Source organism: Coloeus monedula (genome assembly GCF_965178545.1).
Source record: "Coloeus monedula genome assembly, chromosome: 32".
Classification (NCBI taxonomy): Eukaryota; Metazoa; Chordata; class Aves; order Passeriformes; family Corvidae; genus Coloeus; species Coloeus monedula.
The window spans coordinates 1,947,846-1,964,675 of record NC_138812.1 but is presented as its reverse complement, the minus strand read 5'-3'; the positions used below and the strand labels follow the sequence as shown (position 1 = coordinate 1,964,675).

The 16,830-nt window shown below is 54.6% G+C and overlaps 1 protein-coding gene across 1 annotated transcript; it reads left to right on the top strand.

Moving 5' to 3' along the window:
- Positions 1 to 12,819: 12,819 nt before the first annotated feature.
- Positions 12,820 to 13,668, top strand: LOC309583755 (olfactory receptor 14J1-like; the record flags this gene model as incomplete). Its single annotated transcript, XM_082299547.1, has 1 exon — positions 12,820 to 13,668. One exon carries the CDS (start codon positions 12,820 to 12,822, stop codon positions 13,666 to 13,668), a length of 849 nt encoding a protein of 282 aa, XP_082155673.1.
- Between the last annotated feature and the right edge of the window lie 3,162 nt (positions 13,669 to 16,830).

Sequence of the window (16,830 nt, the reverse complement as noted above, 5' to 3'; positions counted from 1 at the left end):
GGGAGTGACTGGGATCATACTGAGTGTAACTGAAAGTGACTGGGATCATACTGGGGGTGACTGGGAGCCCCAGGGCCCATGCTGGGAGTGACCTGGGCCCCACCCCGGGTGGAACTGGGGGAACTGGCCCAGCCGGGGCTCAGGGTTGTTCTCCCCCAGGGCTGCTGCCACCCCCGGCCCCAGAGAGCCGAGGGACAGGGGACAGCCGAGGGACAGGGGACAGCCAGGGAACACGGCCTGGCGCAGGGACACTGTGCTCCAGCACTCTGGGCTGTTGTGCCCGGGGCGTTGCCCTTGGGCTCCCAGGACAGGCAGAGGGGGCAGAATCCCCTCCAGGAGCTGCTGTTGGCTCGAAGCTTTGGTGTTGGACATTCTCAACCACTCAGTGATTTCATAGTCTCCTCTATGATGTCAGACCTCTGCCCAGTGATATCACAGCCTTATCTGCGATGTCACAGCTCACTCTATGATGTCACATAGCAACCCTGTGATGTCATAGCCACTCTGTGATGTCACACCACCTGTGATGACACAGTCCTCTCTGTGATATCACACAGCTGCTCTGTGATGTCACAGCTGACTCTATGATGTCATACAGCCACCCTGTGATGTCACAGCCTGTTCTGGGGTGTCACACGACCACTCTGTGATGTCACACCAGCACCCTGTGATGTCACAACCTGCTTTGTGATGTCACAAGTGCTCTGTGATGTCAGTCTGCTAGATGATATCTGACCTCTGCCCTGTGATGTCATAGCCCAATCTGTGATGCCACAGCACCACTCTGTGATGCCAGAAAGGTGCTCCTTGATGTCACAGTAGACTCTATGATGTCATACAGCCACCCTGTGATGTCACAGCCCACTCTGTGATGTCACACAGCCCCTTTCTGACATCACAGCTGCTCTGTGGGTCTGTGACACAGGCACAGAGGTGTTACCAAAACTTCAGTGAAACAAAACCTCCTCAGCACCAGCGCAGCACGAAGCAGCAGCATTCTTTATTGGGCCGGATGCACGAGGGGAGAGCCCCTCCCAAAGCCGTGGGTGCCGAGTTCAGGAATGTTCCTGTTTGCAGACTGTGCTTCACAGACACATTCCCAGATTGTCCCACCAGAAACACACACACGATCATCATTGCCCCAAAATCATTGCAGATTTCCCCCACCCCTTTGCACATCCCTTCTTCTGCCCTGGGGGTCTCTTTGGGGGTCCCTGGTGGTCGCTGACCCCAAAGCCAGCCCTGACTGCCCGGTGAACTGGTGAAAGTTGGCACACCTGGGCTGGTTGCTGCCCACAGAATCAGCCTTGGGCGGGTCCATGGCCAGTGGCTTTTGGAGAAGAAGCATTGTATGAACCCACCAGGTGCAAATGGTTTTTCATCTGGCAAATTTCCCCTCCTTGGAGGGCTGTGAAGCTTCTCTTCCCTTCAAGCCTTCAGAAGCCTCACTCTGCTCCTTTACTCACATCCCACGAGTTCCTCAGCTGCTTTCACAGCCATGTTCTTTACACAGCTCAAAGCAAGTGTCACAAGCACAAGTAGTGCTGTGATCCCAGTTAGACTTTGCAAAAGTGAGGCCAACCATCAGTCAGGGAAAATCCAAGTCCTCTAAATATTTTATTCAAACAATTACAGTCTAACCCTCCCCTTAATTCCCTGCTGGATGCAGCAGCCGATTTTATCCTCTCTACCTGATCATCCAATCCAGCATCACATTTGGAATGTGCACACAACAAGTGTTGCTGTTTCAGTTCAAGAATCCACACACTCCCTGTCCATGTAGCAGCAATAGGGCTAAAGCCAATCTGCTCTGGAAGGTCATTTTAGCTGGGGCTGCCAATTGTTCCTTTATTTCAGCAAACCCCAAAGGAGCTGCATTCACTGAAGTTTCCATTTGCAGAGCCCAATGGTGTGTGGCTGGTCTGTTCCTAAAGGCAGATCTTTGCGGAGCAGAGATGGATTCTAAAATCCATCCCGCTGGAGTTCCCGCACTGGGATGTTTCCCAGTTCCATCCCCTTTAACCTTTCCCCACAGTCGGGTTCCCAGTGGTGACTCCTTGCACGAGGGACGGAACGTTCATACCCCCAGTGTCCGTGGTGCTCCTGATTCTCCCAGGGGCAAACGTGTGCTCCAAATTCCATCCCTTCCCACCCATCCTGGGGCTCCTAAGGATCTGACCGTGTCCTGCTGACACTCTGTGCCTCTCCAAGGCTCCTTGTTTGTTGGCTCAGCCCAGGTGTCCCTGAGAAAGGCAGAATCATTTCTACAAACACAGCCCAGCCTCAGAGCCTGGGCCACAGCCAGGAGCCGCTGGACCTCAGCATTCCAAACAGCTCAAGTGTCTGTCCCAGGGCAATCCCACTTTTCCTTGGTCCTGGATCCTTTGGCCTTGACCTTGTTAAATCTGGATATTTTATACCCACCTCTAAGGGGTCCTGTGGGAGGCCTGGGCTCCCTGCCCAGCCCAGACACCCCTGAACTGGCTGCAAACATTCCCAGTGTCCTGTCTGAGGGCCATTCCATACTGCTGGAATTTGACAGCCCCAGGGGGTATCAGTGCAATCTGTCAGCTGATCAGTATTTCCTGAGGTAATTTCCAGATCCGCTTTGGAAATGTTACAATTCTCAGCACTATTGTTCTGATGTGTCCATGGTAAGGAATATTCTCCTTCCATCCCTGTCCAGGTGCCCTGGGTGCTATTTCCTTCCCACACGCGTTCCCAGATTTTTGTCAAATTGCTGACTGAAGCTCCCCATGGCACTGGATTTTCTGCAGAGGTTGGTGTTGGCAAACAAGCTGTTACAGGGGTTACATTCTGTCATCTGCCAACATCTCGCACTGACTTTGAAAACCGCATTGCCCTTCCCAGAAGTCAGGAACATCATTTCGATTATTATTATAAATACACAATTATTGATCATCTCCATCTAGATCCAATAAATAGTATCCCCTTAGAAAATCAGATTCAATACCTAAAACAATAGGATTTATGTAAAACCCCAAACCCCACGGTGTCAGTCAGTCTTGTTTCTGCTGTGTTTAATGTGTGCTCGCTGGTTTTACCCACATGTGATGAACCCCAAGTTGGATTCCTTCTACCTTGAGTGCAGGGTAGGTTACCAGGAGGACTTGAGATGGTCCCTTCCACTTTGGCTGGATTGTTCCAGAATTCCAGGTTCTGGTGCACACCGCATCTCCTGGTTGGAAAGGATGCACAGGCGAGTCCAGCCCCAATGATCTGTTGAGAACCATGCACCTTTTAAGGCTTACAAGAGTTAGTCCCAGTGCTATTAAATATTCATTTCTGCAAAATTCTGAGACTTCCCTTGGCTTGTTGGTGCCACATGGGAAAGCTTCTGGCCATCCAGAAAAAGGATCCATCAATGCCAAAATGTGTCAGTCCCCTTCTGCCTGGGCACTTCTGCAAAATCAGTTGGCCAAAATCACCTGGTGATTCCCATTTAACCAGCCCTGCAGGCAGCCTTCTTCCTTCAAAACCAATCCCATCTTTCTCAACAACTGATCTATCATTTTTTTGCCATTTTGGTGCTTACTAGATGCCTTTGTAAGCTGGCCACCAGATTCTCCATTTCCTCCTGTGTTTGCTGATGTTTTAGTTCCGTTCTACATTAATTGTGGAGCTACAATTACCTGCCCACACGGGGTTACCAATCACCTGCTGGGATTTTCCGTAGCTGCTGCTGCTGCTGGGGCTGACTGCCTGTCCTGATCACTGGAATCTGGTTGTTGTTGCAGAACATTCCAGTTTTTGCTAGGTATTAGTGCAAGGAGAGCTTTTGCAGCACCCTCTTGAGCTGCTTGGTCAGCCAATGGATTCCCTGGATTACCTGGGGAGTCTCCAAACCCATGGGCTTTACAAGGGCAGCAGGGCCACTTCTTTTGGCTTTGGCACACTCTGCAGTAGGGGACTGATTTCTTTTTGTGCTCACTGGAGACCTCTGTGCCCTTTCCTTCCACGTGGCTCCCTGGGCGTGTATTATTCCAAACCCAGAGTTCAAATCAGTCCATATGGTCACCCTTTGTCCTTCAGGGATTTCTAGGCAAGGTCATTCATTCTTTTTGTGCTGCTCTGTTCAAAGCTAAAGCCTGGCCTTCTAGGACCTGGCTCGAGGTTCCCCCTGCACACCCAGCTGCCCGTTTCCCATCCGCACCACGCTGCTCCCACCAGGGTGCAGGGCCAGTGCTGGCTCCTGCATGGGATTGCTCTCGAGGTCCCAGAGTCTGCCAGAACACACTTGTTCCATGCATCCCAGGCAGTCATGGCACAAAGACTCCAAGCCTTCTCTTAGAAGGGACTCCAACACTTCCCTGTTCCCACCTTGGGGACCTTGAACCAAACCGTGCAAAGCTTTTGCTGCACCTTACAGGCAGGTCAACAGTTTACACCAGGAAAGGAAAAGGGAAAGGAAAAGGGAAAGGGAAAGGGAAAGGGAAAGGGAAAGGGAAAGGAAAAGGAAAAGGAAAAGGAAAAGGAAAAGGAAAAGGAAAAGGAAAAGGAAAAGGAAAAGGAAAAGGAAAAGGAAAAGGAAAAGGTGCCTTGATCTGAGCAGGGCTCTTTCTCTGATGTCCTTTGGAGCAGGGATCAAAGGCTCTCCCCAGAATCCTTCCGTGCTGCCTGCAGGTGCTGCCATCCCTCAGATGTGTTGGAATTCCAGAGGATGAGGCCACGGGGTGTCCCAATGGTGCCTTGGTTCCATGGCCCCGCAGTGTAACCATGGTGTCCTTGGCTCTGCAGTGGCACAATGGACCCTTCATTCCATGAGGCCCCACAGTGTGGCAATGGTCCCTTGAGTCCAGGAGGCCCCACAAGGTCCCAATGGTCCCTTGGTTCCGTGGCCCCGCACTCTCACAATGCTCTCCTTGGCTGCACAAGGTCCCGCAGTGGCACAAGGGTTTCATTTTCTCCTGGATTTCTTTTAGCTTGCTTTCTTTCTTCATTCTTTCCTCTTTTTTCTTTCTTTTTCCTATTTTTTCGTTGCTTTCTTCTTTCTTTCTTTCTTCTTTCTTTTATTTTTTCTTGTGTCTTTCTTTTTTTTCTTTTCTCCTTCTTTTTTGGTTCTTTCCTCTTTTTTTTTTAAAGTTTTTTTGTTTCACATTACTTAGTCTTTCTTTCTTCTTCTCTTTTTCTTCACTTTTTAAATTTTCTTGTGGATTTCTTTTCGTTTTCTTTCCTTCTTTTTTCTTTCCTTCATTTTTTTACCTTTTTTCTTTTTCTTGTCTTTGTTGCTTTCTGTTTTTCATCTTTCTTTCTTTTTCTGCTTTCTTTGGTTCTCTTGTTCTTTTATTTTTTCTCATGTCTTTCTTTCTGTCATTTTCTTTCTTCCTTGTTTCTTTCTTCTTTTTTTGACTTTTCTTAACATTTATTTTCTTGTTGGTTTCATGTTTTCAGTCTTTCTTTTTTTCTTCCTTTCCTTCTTTCATTTTTATTACCTTCTTGCTTTTTTCTTTATTTCTTCATTTTTCAATATTTCTCTTGGTTCTTTAATTGTTTCTTGCTGCTTTCTTCATTTTATTTTTTCATTTTTCTTCTTGGTCTCACATTATTGAGTCTTTCCTTTATCTTTTACTTTCCTTTGCTTTTTAAATTTTCGTGTTGATTTCTTTTAGCTTGCTTTCTTCATACTTCACTCTTTTATCTTTTTTTCTTTCTTTTAAATTTTTTTTGTTGCTTTGTGTTTTCCTTCATTCTCTTTTGGCTTTCTTTCTGTTCTTCTTTTGGTTTTTTCTTGTGTCTTTCTGTTCTTTTTTTCTTTCTTCCTTGCTTCTTTCTTTCTTCTTTTTTTTTCTTTTCCTTTTATTTTTCTGTTGGTTTCATGTTATGTACTCATGCTTTCTTTGTTTATTTCTTTGTTTCTTTCTTCTTTTCTAATTTCTTCACTTTTTTCATTTTCTTGTTAATTTTTCTTTTCTTTCACTTTCTTTCTTTCCTCTTTTCTTCCTTTCTTTCATTTTTATTATCTTTTTGCTTCCTTGCTTCATCTTTTTAATGATTTTTCTTTTCTTTTTAAATAATTTTTCCTTGTTGGTTTCATGTTATTTAGTCTTGCTTTCTTTCTAATTCTTTTCATTTTTAATCACTTTCATTTCCTTTTTTATATGTCTTTTGATCTTCTTCCTTTCTTCTTTTCTTTTTTTTCATTTTTATTATATCTTTCTTGCTTCCTTCCTTCATTTTTAATTTTTTCTTTTTTTTTCTTTTTTATTATTTCTTGTTGCTCTCTTTCCTTCTTTCTTTTTTTCTTTCTTCTATTTTTCTTCTCTTCCTTACTTTCCTTGTTCCTTCCTTCCTTCCTTCCTTGCCCAATTCTCACCCCAATTAAGGGGTGCAAAGCAGCAGGACCCCCTCCCAATTGGGATCCCCTCACCCTCCCAAAATGTGGGGACTTCACCTCAGCCACCCAAATTGCAGGGGGTTTCGGCACCTTCCCCAAATTCACTGCAACCTCCCAGAAGCCACCTAGAGGCCCCAAAATTGTCAAAAAGCAGCAGGAGCCTCCCCAAAAGCAGCTGCTTCTTTCCCTTCCTGAAATGCCCCACTCCAAGTGCCCAAACCACCCCATCAATCCCAAACTTCATCCCACCCCCACAATGCCACCCCCATCCCATCCCATCCCATCCCATCCCATCCCATCCCATCTCATCCCATCCCATCCCATCCCATCCCATCCCATCCCATCCCATCCCATCCCATCCCCATCCCACCCCATCCCATCCCATCCCATCCCATCCCATCCCATCCCATCCCATCCCATCCCATCCCATCCCACCCCTCCTGGACACCAATTCCCCTTCTGTGCTTCCTGACTCCCCACAGCCGGGCCTTGGGGCTGACGGATCGAGCCATTTGGGGCTGCCATCGACACATTGGGGCTGGCTTTGAGTTGATTGCAGGCACCCGCTCAATCCCTCCATCCCAAATGGGAGCTTGGAACCTCTCCTGACCCCTTGCTGTGCCCATGGGCTCACCTCAAGTCCCAAAATGAGAGCCAGGGCCCCACAGCCCATTCAGAACCTCTCAACATTGCCACAAACAGCAGCATCCTTCCCAAAATGGGCTCCCTGCATCCCTGACCATAGGTCCCCCTTCCAAGCACCAGAGCCCCCCTCTCAGAACCTCTCCCGAAGCATTGGGGGGACCCCAAAACTGCCTCAGGAACGGGACATACTCTGACATCCCTTCAGGAATGTGGGATACCCCAGAACCCACTGAGGAACGGGGTCCCCCCGGCCTCATCATGCGCAGCCTTCAGCTGTCTCAGGCAGAGCCCATCCCGCCCTCAGCAGCCCCAGCCCAGCCCAGCCCAGCCCTCCTGGGCAGGAAGCCCCAATGGCCGAGCCGGCCTGGGACACTTGCAGGGATGCGGGGGCAGCCGCAGCTTCTGGGGCCAGCCTGGGCCAGGCCCTGAGCGCCCTGCCAGGGAACCATTGCTGCCCCACATCCCATCTCAGCCTGCCCTCGGGCAGCGGGAAGCCGTTCCCTGGGGCCCGGCCCCGCAGGCCCTTGGCAAGAGTCTCTCTCAGCCAGCAATTGCTGCTCCTCCCTGCTGCGGGGCCCAAGCTGCAAGTTGATTTTCTGCCGCTGGCCCCGGCCCAGCCCCGAGCCAGGGCCAGGACCTTGCCCTGGAGCTCTGCGGGCGCTGCCTTTGTGCGGCCGCAGCGCAGCGGCCGCAGCTCGGAGCTGCCCTTTGTGTCCCCGCCGGCAGCTGCCAGAGCTGGCGGGGCCGGGCCAGGGCCGGGCCAGCCCCGGCCTTCCCGGCTCTGGGACACAGCGGCGGCAGCCCCAGCCTTCCAGCCCTGCACACGCTCCCACACAAGCCTCCAGAGCCGCGGCCACGCAACGCAACTGACCGGCCGCTGACCCCCCAGCCTGGCCTGATGGCCATTCCTCTGCCCACACCTCGGCCAAGCTCCCCTTGGCCACCTCCTGAGCCACAGTGCCACACACAAGTGGCACATACAGCTACACAGCTCTGCCCACAGCTGGCAGGGAACGTTCCTTCAACAGAAAAACCACCAAGAAAAAGAGAACTGCCCCCAGCAGAGCTGTTCCCTCCTGCAGTAGTTACACCTGCACACCCACAGCGCCTGAGACTGCAAGCAATGAGCATTCCCTGGGCACATGTGCAGCCCAAGCAGCTCGAGGACAGCCTTGCAGCAGGACTGCTCTCAGCTGAGCCAAAAAGGCCCCTCTGGCAGCTGCAGGGCCATTGCAAAGGGCAAGGGCCAGAGCCTGGGCCCACGGCGGAGGAAAGGGCTCTCAATTCCCCTGCCCTGCCACCTCAACCCTGTTCCCAGGCTGCTTCCCACACAGGATTGCTCTGCAGGACTGCGGAAAGCTGAGAGGCAGCTCTGGCTTCTCCACTTTTCCTGTGCTAAAGCTGCCTGGCAGAAGAAATGGAGGGACAGCTCTGGTGGCACAATCCCTCCCGGCCCAGGGCCCAGCGCTGGGAAGGTCTTTCCGTGCCGAGGCTTTGCTGCGGCCAAGGAAAGCTCCTGGCTCAGGGTCACCTTTCCTGCTGGGCCAGAGCCCCCGAGTGGCCCAGCAGCAGCAGAGAATTCCAGCACAGCCCCGGCACGGGCAGGGCGGCCCTGGGCGGGCTGCGGGAGCCGGCAGCGCCTGAGCTCAGAGCAGCTGAGCCCGGGGGCTCTTGGCCAAGGCCGAGGCCCAGCGAGCATTTCTCAGCTCGCAGGGCGGCCTGGAAAGGTGCTGGGGGGTATCATTCACCCCCCAGGGCGGTCCCAGTGGCTCCCAGGATTTCCATGTCCGTGCTCCCAGCGCTGCTCCCAGCCCTGATCCGTGGGGATGGCAATGTCCCGCTCCCTTCCCGGGGCAGGCTCACACCTGAGCCAGGTGTGCAGGGCAGGACCTTGCCCTGAGCCCAAGCCCTGTCCCCCCTGCAGGATCTGCTTCCCATCGGCCTCTTCCTCCTGCGGCCCCAAGCCCAGCTCGGTGCTGAACGAAGGGCGCTGGGCCGGGGTCATCCCCCGGCGGGGGCTGCGCACCCCCTCTGCCCCCTCCCCAAATTCCCTCCCGGGGCAGCAGGGGCTGCCTCAGGAGCCCTGGGGCTCCTGGGGCTCCGTGCTTTCCTTCCTAAAGAAGAGAACCATCCTTCATCCAGGCTCCCATGGCCAAAACTGAGATTCTACCTCCCAAATTCTGTCTATCCAAGGATTGCTCCCAGACAAAAGCTGCCATGAGAGACAGGTCTGGCTGACCTCGCCCATGGTGGCCACCTCTCATCTTCTTTCCAAACTCTTGGACTTTGTGCTTTTCTTTCATGTGGAATAAACCCATCCTTCTCAACAAGGTGCCCATGGCCAAAATTGGGATTCCACCTCCCAAATTCCCAATATCCAAGGGCTGCTCCCAGACAAACCTGCCAGGACAGACAGATGTGGCTGGCCTTGGCCTCTGGTGGCTGTGTCTCATCTGCCCCTGAAACCCTGGGGCTCGGTGCTGCCCTTCCTCTGGAGACCACTGTGACCCTGCGTGGCCTCGTGGAACCCAGGGGCCATTGTGACCCTGCAGGGCTGGTGGCACCAAGGGGACCATTGTGACCCTGTGGCGTTCCATGGAACCAAGGGGCCACTGTGGCACTGCTGGCCCCAAAGAACCAAGGGGCCTTTGTGACAGGGCAGCTGGGGAGGCCCAGAGTGGACACCAGGAGAAAGGAATTTCCCTCCCAGGCAGGGCTGGGGTGCAACACGTCCCCCAGAAGGAGTCTGGAGCAGCCCAAGGCTTTGTGTGCCCAGGCAGAGGCAGGCAGGACGCAGAGCTGCCAGCAAAGGAAGGGGCCAGCCAGGTGGGGCAGCCGGGGGGATGAGGACAGCCTGCAGGGACAGAGGCGCAGGGCAGGGACACCGTGGGACAGCCTGGGCTGCAGAGGGCAGAGGGATGGGCAGCAGCTGCAAGGCCCTGACAGAGCCAACTTGTGCAGCCCTTTGGCCACGGCTGCTGGCCCTGGCCCTGAGGCCAGGAGGGGACAAGTGACCCCTGCAGCCCTGGGGCCTCAGGGCCTCCTTGTCCCTGCCCAGCAGCCTGGCAGGGGCTGCCCCATGGTGCTGCCCTGGGCACTGCCCATCCCCACATCCCAGTGCCCCGGCAAGAGCCCTGAGCACTGAGGGAGGGACAGGATCTGCCTTGCCAGGGGCTGGGGCTCAGGCCTTGGCCCTTTGCACTCATGGAACACAGCCAGCTTTGCTCAGCACCAGAGACACCTTTCCCTTGCTTGTCCCCCCCTGCCATCACTGCCTCCAGAGTTCTGCTCTCACTGGAACCTGGGGACACTTTCACGTGAGTCGTGTCCCTCACTGGGACCCATTAAAAGTTAAAGAAACTTTGGACTTCGAATCTGACTTTGAGTTCTTGGGAAGTTTTTTGAAGACACTCTGAGGGACTGAGTCTGATGTGAACAACACCAAAGCCCCGAGAGGGTCATTAAAATCCTTGTGCTGCTGCTGTGCTGCTGAGCTGGGCTGGGCTCCTGGCACAGAGGGAACTCTCAAGCTCCTGGCAACCAGTGAGAGCTTCAAAGAGGCAGCTCTGCTGAGGAGCAGCTCCTCTGCCAGCCCAGCAGGGCTGAGGGCACTGCCTGCAGGTACCTGGGAGGAGTGAGCAGAGAGCTGGCTAAAGCAGCTGGGAGGGCAGCTCTGAACTCATTCCTGGAGAAACCTTCCCAGCGTGGGACACAGTGAGTCTCTGGCTGCAGGGATCCTCTAGAGCTGGCCCATGGCACGGCTGCCATGGCTGTGAGGATGGCTCTGCTGCTGTTCCTGCCTTGGGGGAGGATGTGCTGCAGAGCGGGGCTGCCCTGGGCACCGTCAGAGGGACAGGGCAGGATGGCTCCTGCTGCCAGGGCCGGCTGCAGGCTGTGAAGGTGGGCAGCAGCCAGGGGTGCCCAGGGCTGTCCTGCAGAGCAGCTCCTGCAGCCCTGAGGGCTCTTTGCCAGGCCAGGGCATCTGCCACCTGCCAGGGGCAGCTCTCAGCCTGCCTGGCAGCTCCCCATGGGCGGTGCAGGGGAGCTGTGGCTGCAAGGAGTGACTCCTGCAGGGCAGGTCCTGCTGCTGTGGAGAGGCTGCTGTGGGGGCCAGGGCTGCTCAGAGCTCCAGCTCATGCCCAGCTCATTCCTGAGGGGATTTTCATGAGCACATTCAGGGCAGGAGATTCCTGCTTGAGTCTCTGCTTTCCTCAGTTTGTGCTCCCACTTTTCCCAGGCTCAGCTTGGTGGGAATGGAAACTCAGCTGTGCAGGTGGAGCAGGGGCTGAGGCTCTTAAACCATCCCACTGAGGATTCCTGGGAGCCTCAGCAAGTGCCTGCACCTCCGCGGCCTCCAGATCCAGCCAGCATCACCTTTCCATGGTGCCCAGGCCCGGGGGAGCTGCTCTTTAATCCCCGCAGCCCCGAGCGGCTGCCGGGCAGGGCTGGCCCAGGGGCTGGGCTGGGCTCCGGCAGCAGCGGCAGGGACGGAGCCCGGGCCGCAGGAGCAGCTCCCGGCTGGGACAGCTCCAGCAGCAGAGCCGTGGGCAGGGAGGGAGGGAGGCAGCGCTGAGGGCAGCCCTGCTGAGGGGAGCTGTGGCAGCTGCCGGGCCTGCCCTGCAGTGCAGACACCGCGCTGAGCAGCGCAGCCCCGGTGTCCCCTCGCAGCCAGCACAGCCCTCAGCCCGGGGGCTCGGGGCCCTCAGCCCGGGGGCTCGGGGCCCTCAGCCCGGGGGCTCGGGGCCCTCGGTGCCCTCCTGGGCCGGCAGAGCAGCACCAGAGATGAAGGGCATCTCTGCGGCCGCGGGCCCGTTCCTGCTGCCCGGGGCCTGAGGGCGACTGTCCTGCCCTGGTGCTGCCCGGGAGGGGCTGGGCAGCGCTGCGCAGGGAAAGGCTTTTCCTCAGGGCCCGGCTCTCTCTCCTTGCCCTGCTCAGCTGCTCCTGGCGCTGCTCAGGGGCTCTCTGGGAATGGCAGCTCCAGCTGCAGGCTCAGGCCCAGCCCTGGGGCTCCTCCTGTGCAGGCTGAGCACAGCAATGGGGTGTCCCAGCTCCCTGTGCCCCGGGAGCTCTGGGCACGCCGGGCTGGGAGGCTGGCAATGAGCCGGCTCTCCTCCAGCAGGGCCATGGACAGGACCCTCGCTGTGCCCTCGGGATGCCATCCCAGCTGTGAGCTGCCTTCCAGGGGACACTGGGGCCGGGAGTGTCCTTGGCCAGCAGTGGGGCTGAGACTCTGAGAAAGGCTGAGCCACTTTGCTCTGCTGTGGGTCCCTCTGCTCTCAGCTGTGCCAGGCTGATTTTCAGGGGAACACAGTGACTGCCCTCGATCTCAGGAGGGGCAGCTGGGGACAGATGGAGCGACAGAGCAGCTCCCCTCACCCTTCTCTGAGTTACAGCCAATGCTCTTGCCTTGCACAGCTCTCTCTGCTCTCCCTGGGCACAGCAGGAAACCCTCTCAAAGTGCCTTTGGCCGTCACCGTTCCTTAGCCCTGGCACAGGAGATGCTGCCCAGCTCCTCTGCCTCAGGAGCACTTTGGGCTGATGGAGTCCAGCCCCAGGACCGGCCCCTGTCCCCATTCCCATGTCCCCGCTGAAGCAGAGCAGAGCTGACTCCTCGCTGTCCATGGGCACAGCCCCTGCTCGTCACAGCAATGGGGCCAGATCCCAGCAGAGCTCCAGGCACGGGGCTGAGGGAAGGGCTCTGAGAAAAGGAAAACTGGGGGGCAGGGCCAGGAGAAAGGGCTTGGACATTGCTCAGCAAAGTCTCCCCTGACTCCTCACTGTCTCCTCCTTCAACAGCACTCCATGGCCAGAGGCTCAAAATGTGCAACAGCAGCTCCATCAGCCCCTTCCTCCTGCTGGCATTGGCAGACACGCGGCAGCTGCAGCTCCTGCACTTCTGCCTCTTCCTGGGCATCTCCCTGGCTGCCCTCCTGGGCAGCGGCCTCATCATCAGCGCCGGAGCCTGCGGCCAGCACCTGCACAGCCCCATGTTCTTCTTCCTGCTCAGCCTGGCCCTCACCGACCTGGGCTCCATCTGCACCACTGTCCCCAAGGCCATGCACAATTCCCTCTGGGGCACCAGCCACATCTCCTACTCAGCATGTGCTGCTCACGTGTTTTTCTTTCTGTTCTTCCTCTCAGCAGAGGATTTCCTCCTCACCATCATGTGCTACGAGCGCTACGTGTCCATCTGCAAAGCCCTGCACTACGGGACCCTCCTGGGCAGCAGAGCTTGTGCCCACATGGCAGCAGCTGCCTGGGCCAGTGCCTTTCTCTACGCTCTCCTGCACACGGCCAATACATTTTCCCTGCCCCTGGGCCAGGGCAATGCCCTGGACCAGTTCTTCTGTGAAATCCCACACATCCTCAAGCTCTCCTGCTCCAAATCCCACCTCAGGGAACTTGGGCTCATCGCTGTCAGTGGCTGTTTGCTCTTTGGCTGTTTTGTGTTCATGGTTTTCTCCTATGTGCAGATCTTCAGGGCTGTGCTGAGGATCCCCTCTGAGCAGGGCCGGCACAAAGCCTTTTCCACGTGCCTCCCTCACCTGGCCGTGCTCTCTCTGTTCCTCAGCACTGTTATGTTTGCCCACCTGAAGCCCCCCTCCATCTCCTCCCATCCCTGGATGTGGCCCTGTCAGTTCTGTACTCGGTGGTGCCTCCAGCCCTGAACCCCCTCATCTACAGCCTGAGGAACCAGGAGCTCAGGGATGCCCTGAGGAAAGTGAGGACCGGATACTTTTCACAAGTTAAAATCTTTCTATTTCCTTCTGCCATGCGAGGAAAATTATGACTAGGATGCTTCTCAGAAGCAATAAACTCTCTCTTTTCTGCTCCAGAACCTTCAGAATTTAACTCTTTACAATCTTGGCCTCTTTTTCCTCTTTGTCCATATTTTCATTGGTGCTTTTTCTTATTCTTTTTCTGGTGTTATTCTGCTTTTTATAAAGTACTGTAGTACTACTCCTTGCATTTCTGCATGAACATCTACCTTTCTTTTGAAACACAAAGACTTTCAGGAGGCTTCTTCCCTGTGCATTTGAATATAAACAAGGGGCTGTCCTGACCTTTGTGTCCAAGGTTTGTTCCTCAGCCCTTCTCTGGCTCTGCAGGGGCAGTGCCTGTGGGCAGAGCTGGAGGGAAGAGACTCCCAGCACAGCAGCACGGCCAGGGACAATGGCCCAGCCTCTTCCCACCTCTGTTCTTCCCAGCTCCACACTCCCTTTCCCAGCCCTTCTGAGGGTGCAAGGCCGGAGTGCTCGGGCAGCTCGGTCACTGTCCTGCTGCGTGTCTGTGCTGTGAGCACAGGCAGGGACAGGCCACGGGCACTGCTGGGACACAGCCGGGCTCCAGCAGAGCAGCTCCATCAGCAAAGGGCATCTCCTGGGGGCAGGGCAGGAAGGCTTTGCTCTCCTCCAGAGCTGCTGTCAGGAATGTGCCCCAGGAATGCCCTGGCAAAGCAAACCCCAGTGCCCAGGGGCAGGGGGGAGTGTGCAGGGGGGGCAGGCAGCAGTGTCCTGGCACTGCCAGAGCTCCTGGGATGGACCTGAGGGAGCAGCAGAGCAGGGCCTGGGCTGTGCCTTTGTTCCGGGCACAGCCTGGGAAGGTGCCCAGGGCAAGTGTCCCACACCAGCCCCTGCCACCAGCAATCCCAGCACTGGCCTCTGCCCTCCCCTGCAGGAGGTTGTTTGTCCCTGCACGGAGGGACACCAAGTGACCAGGCCAGCAGTCCGTGTTTGCTGTGTCCTGAGGAGCCTTCAGCAGTGCATCGAGTGGGTGTGGGGAGATGAACCCGAGTGAGCACAAACACCATCAGCAGCACTCGGGGCTGGCACAATTCCAGGGGCACAAACTGTGCCCTGAGGCCACTTCACTGCCAGAGTAATGTCCTCTGGGAAAGCACCTGAATTCTTTGCTGTGCTGAGAACTGCATGGAGAGAAATGTCCAGGGCAGGGAGGCTCCAGGGAAAGTGCTCAGGACAGCCAAGGGCTGCACAGAGAGACACCAGAGTGGTGGGTCTGTGGGGAGAAATCACAGCTGCCTCCCTTGGGAATCGCCCCCAGGACCTGGACAGGCTGTGCTGTGTTCTGGGAACTGACCTGGAACCGAGGGATGTGGAAAAGGCCTTTGGTGTCAGGGACGTTGGGAAGGCTGGGCAGGCACTGGCATTTGTCCCTCAGGGATTCCATGAGGGTCCTGCCAAGATGAGCTCTGCTCCTCCCTGGAGCCCTTCATGGGCACAGAGGGCTGAGAGACCTTTCCAGGACAGGCTCAGGCCAAGGAGCCCTTGAGTCTCTCAGCCCCCCGTCGGTGCCTGCTGGAATTCAATCCCCCTCCCCATCCCGCAGCAGCCCCGCATTTCCCTCCTCCAGCCTTGCTCTCCAGCACAGCCACGGGGGCTCTTCGGGCTCTCGGCTTTTCCTGCAGCCACCGAGGCCAGCTGAGCTCTGCCTTCCCCACACTCAGCCCTGCCCAGCGCAGGCAATGCCCAGAAATTCCCTGTGTGTCCCTGGCCTCGCTGTCAGCCCCGGCAGCGGCTCCGTGGCCCCTCTGTGCCCCGCTGCCCCAGCCATGGTGCCCCAGCCCCTGTGCAGGCCCAGCCCAGGACAGGAGCGCTGCGGGTGGGAACGGCCCCTGGGCCCTGCTGCCCACAGCAGCCTTGGGGCTCTGCGCTGTTGAGCTTTGGACGGGGTACCCTTCCTTCCCGGACCAGGGTGAGAGAGCAGAGGAGGCTGCTGTTCTGCTGAGTTCTGTATTTCATAGTCTCACAGCTTTCTTGAAGGCAGAGTTCGAAGGGGGTTACATGATAAAGGCAAGCAGCAACAGCAACAACAGGCAAAAACAGCTTCTTCTTCTTCTTCTATATGCTCTATATGCTCTATATGCTCTAGACTCTATATTTTTTCTTGCAGAAGTGTGGATTATATTTGTTAATTGACCAATAAGATTAACACACGATTCCAGTTTTCCTTTTCTTAACCTATCCTGGTCTAATTCTAACAGTCGTAAGCCTCACACCAGTGTTACACAGGTATTACACAGATTTGCGGATGCAGTTTCTATCAGCTCTTATTGTTTACGTGAATGCTCTATGTAAAAAATGTGAACAGTGTCATTCTATCCATATTTTGTCTAAAGTAAAGAATTCTGTGAAAAGGTAACCCTGCTGCAGTAAGAACTGTGTTTAAGGTCTCTGCTGCAGCTTTTCAATGTTTAAGGCACTTAGCATATATTTCTACTAAAGGTTAAAAAATCTGTATTTCTATTTCACTTTGGTGTGACTTCATGTATCTCAGCTTGTCCAAAGGTTTTAATTCAACCCCTGTGCTTTGGCTTCCCTCTGGGCCTGAGTCCAGAGGAGCTTTCACTTCAACAAAACAGAACACTTACAGGAAAAGTAAATGGAGTGGGAACTCATGAGAGATTGAATTTTCTCTGATTCAACTCAAGGATTGATGCCATAGACTTCTGAGTGGAAGAATAATTAATTCATTCTCCTTAAGACAATAAATCAAGAGAATAAATTAGACTTTTGTATCAGGTATGAGTGAAGAGATTGCATCCAACACAAGTTTTTCCTGTAGGATTTTTATTTTATTATTTTCTCATGAGATTGTATCAAGGCAGAAGAATTAAATTCAAGATATTTGTAGCAAAGAGACCTCTACTGAACTCATTGTTCCAAATAAACATATCCCTTACCCCATATTTCCATGACTGGAAATTTTTCTAATTCTGGACTCTAGTATATTGTACTGTATGTGTATTCAGAATACTTTGCAACAGTTAAATTTGCTTAAATTTCATTTCGGACATTTACTTAATTTTAAGA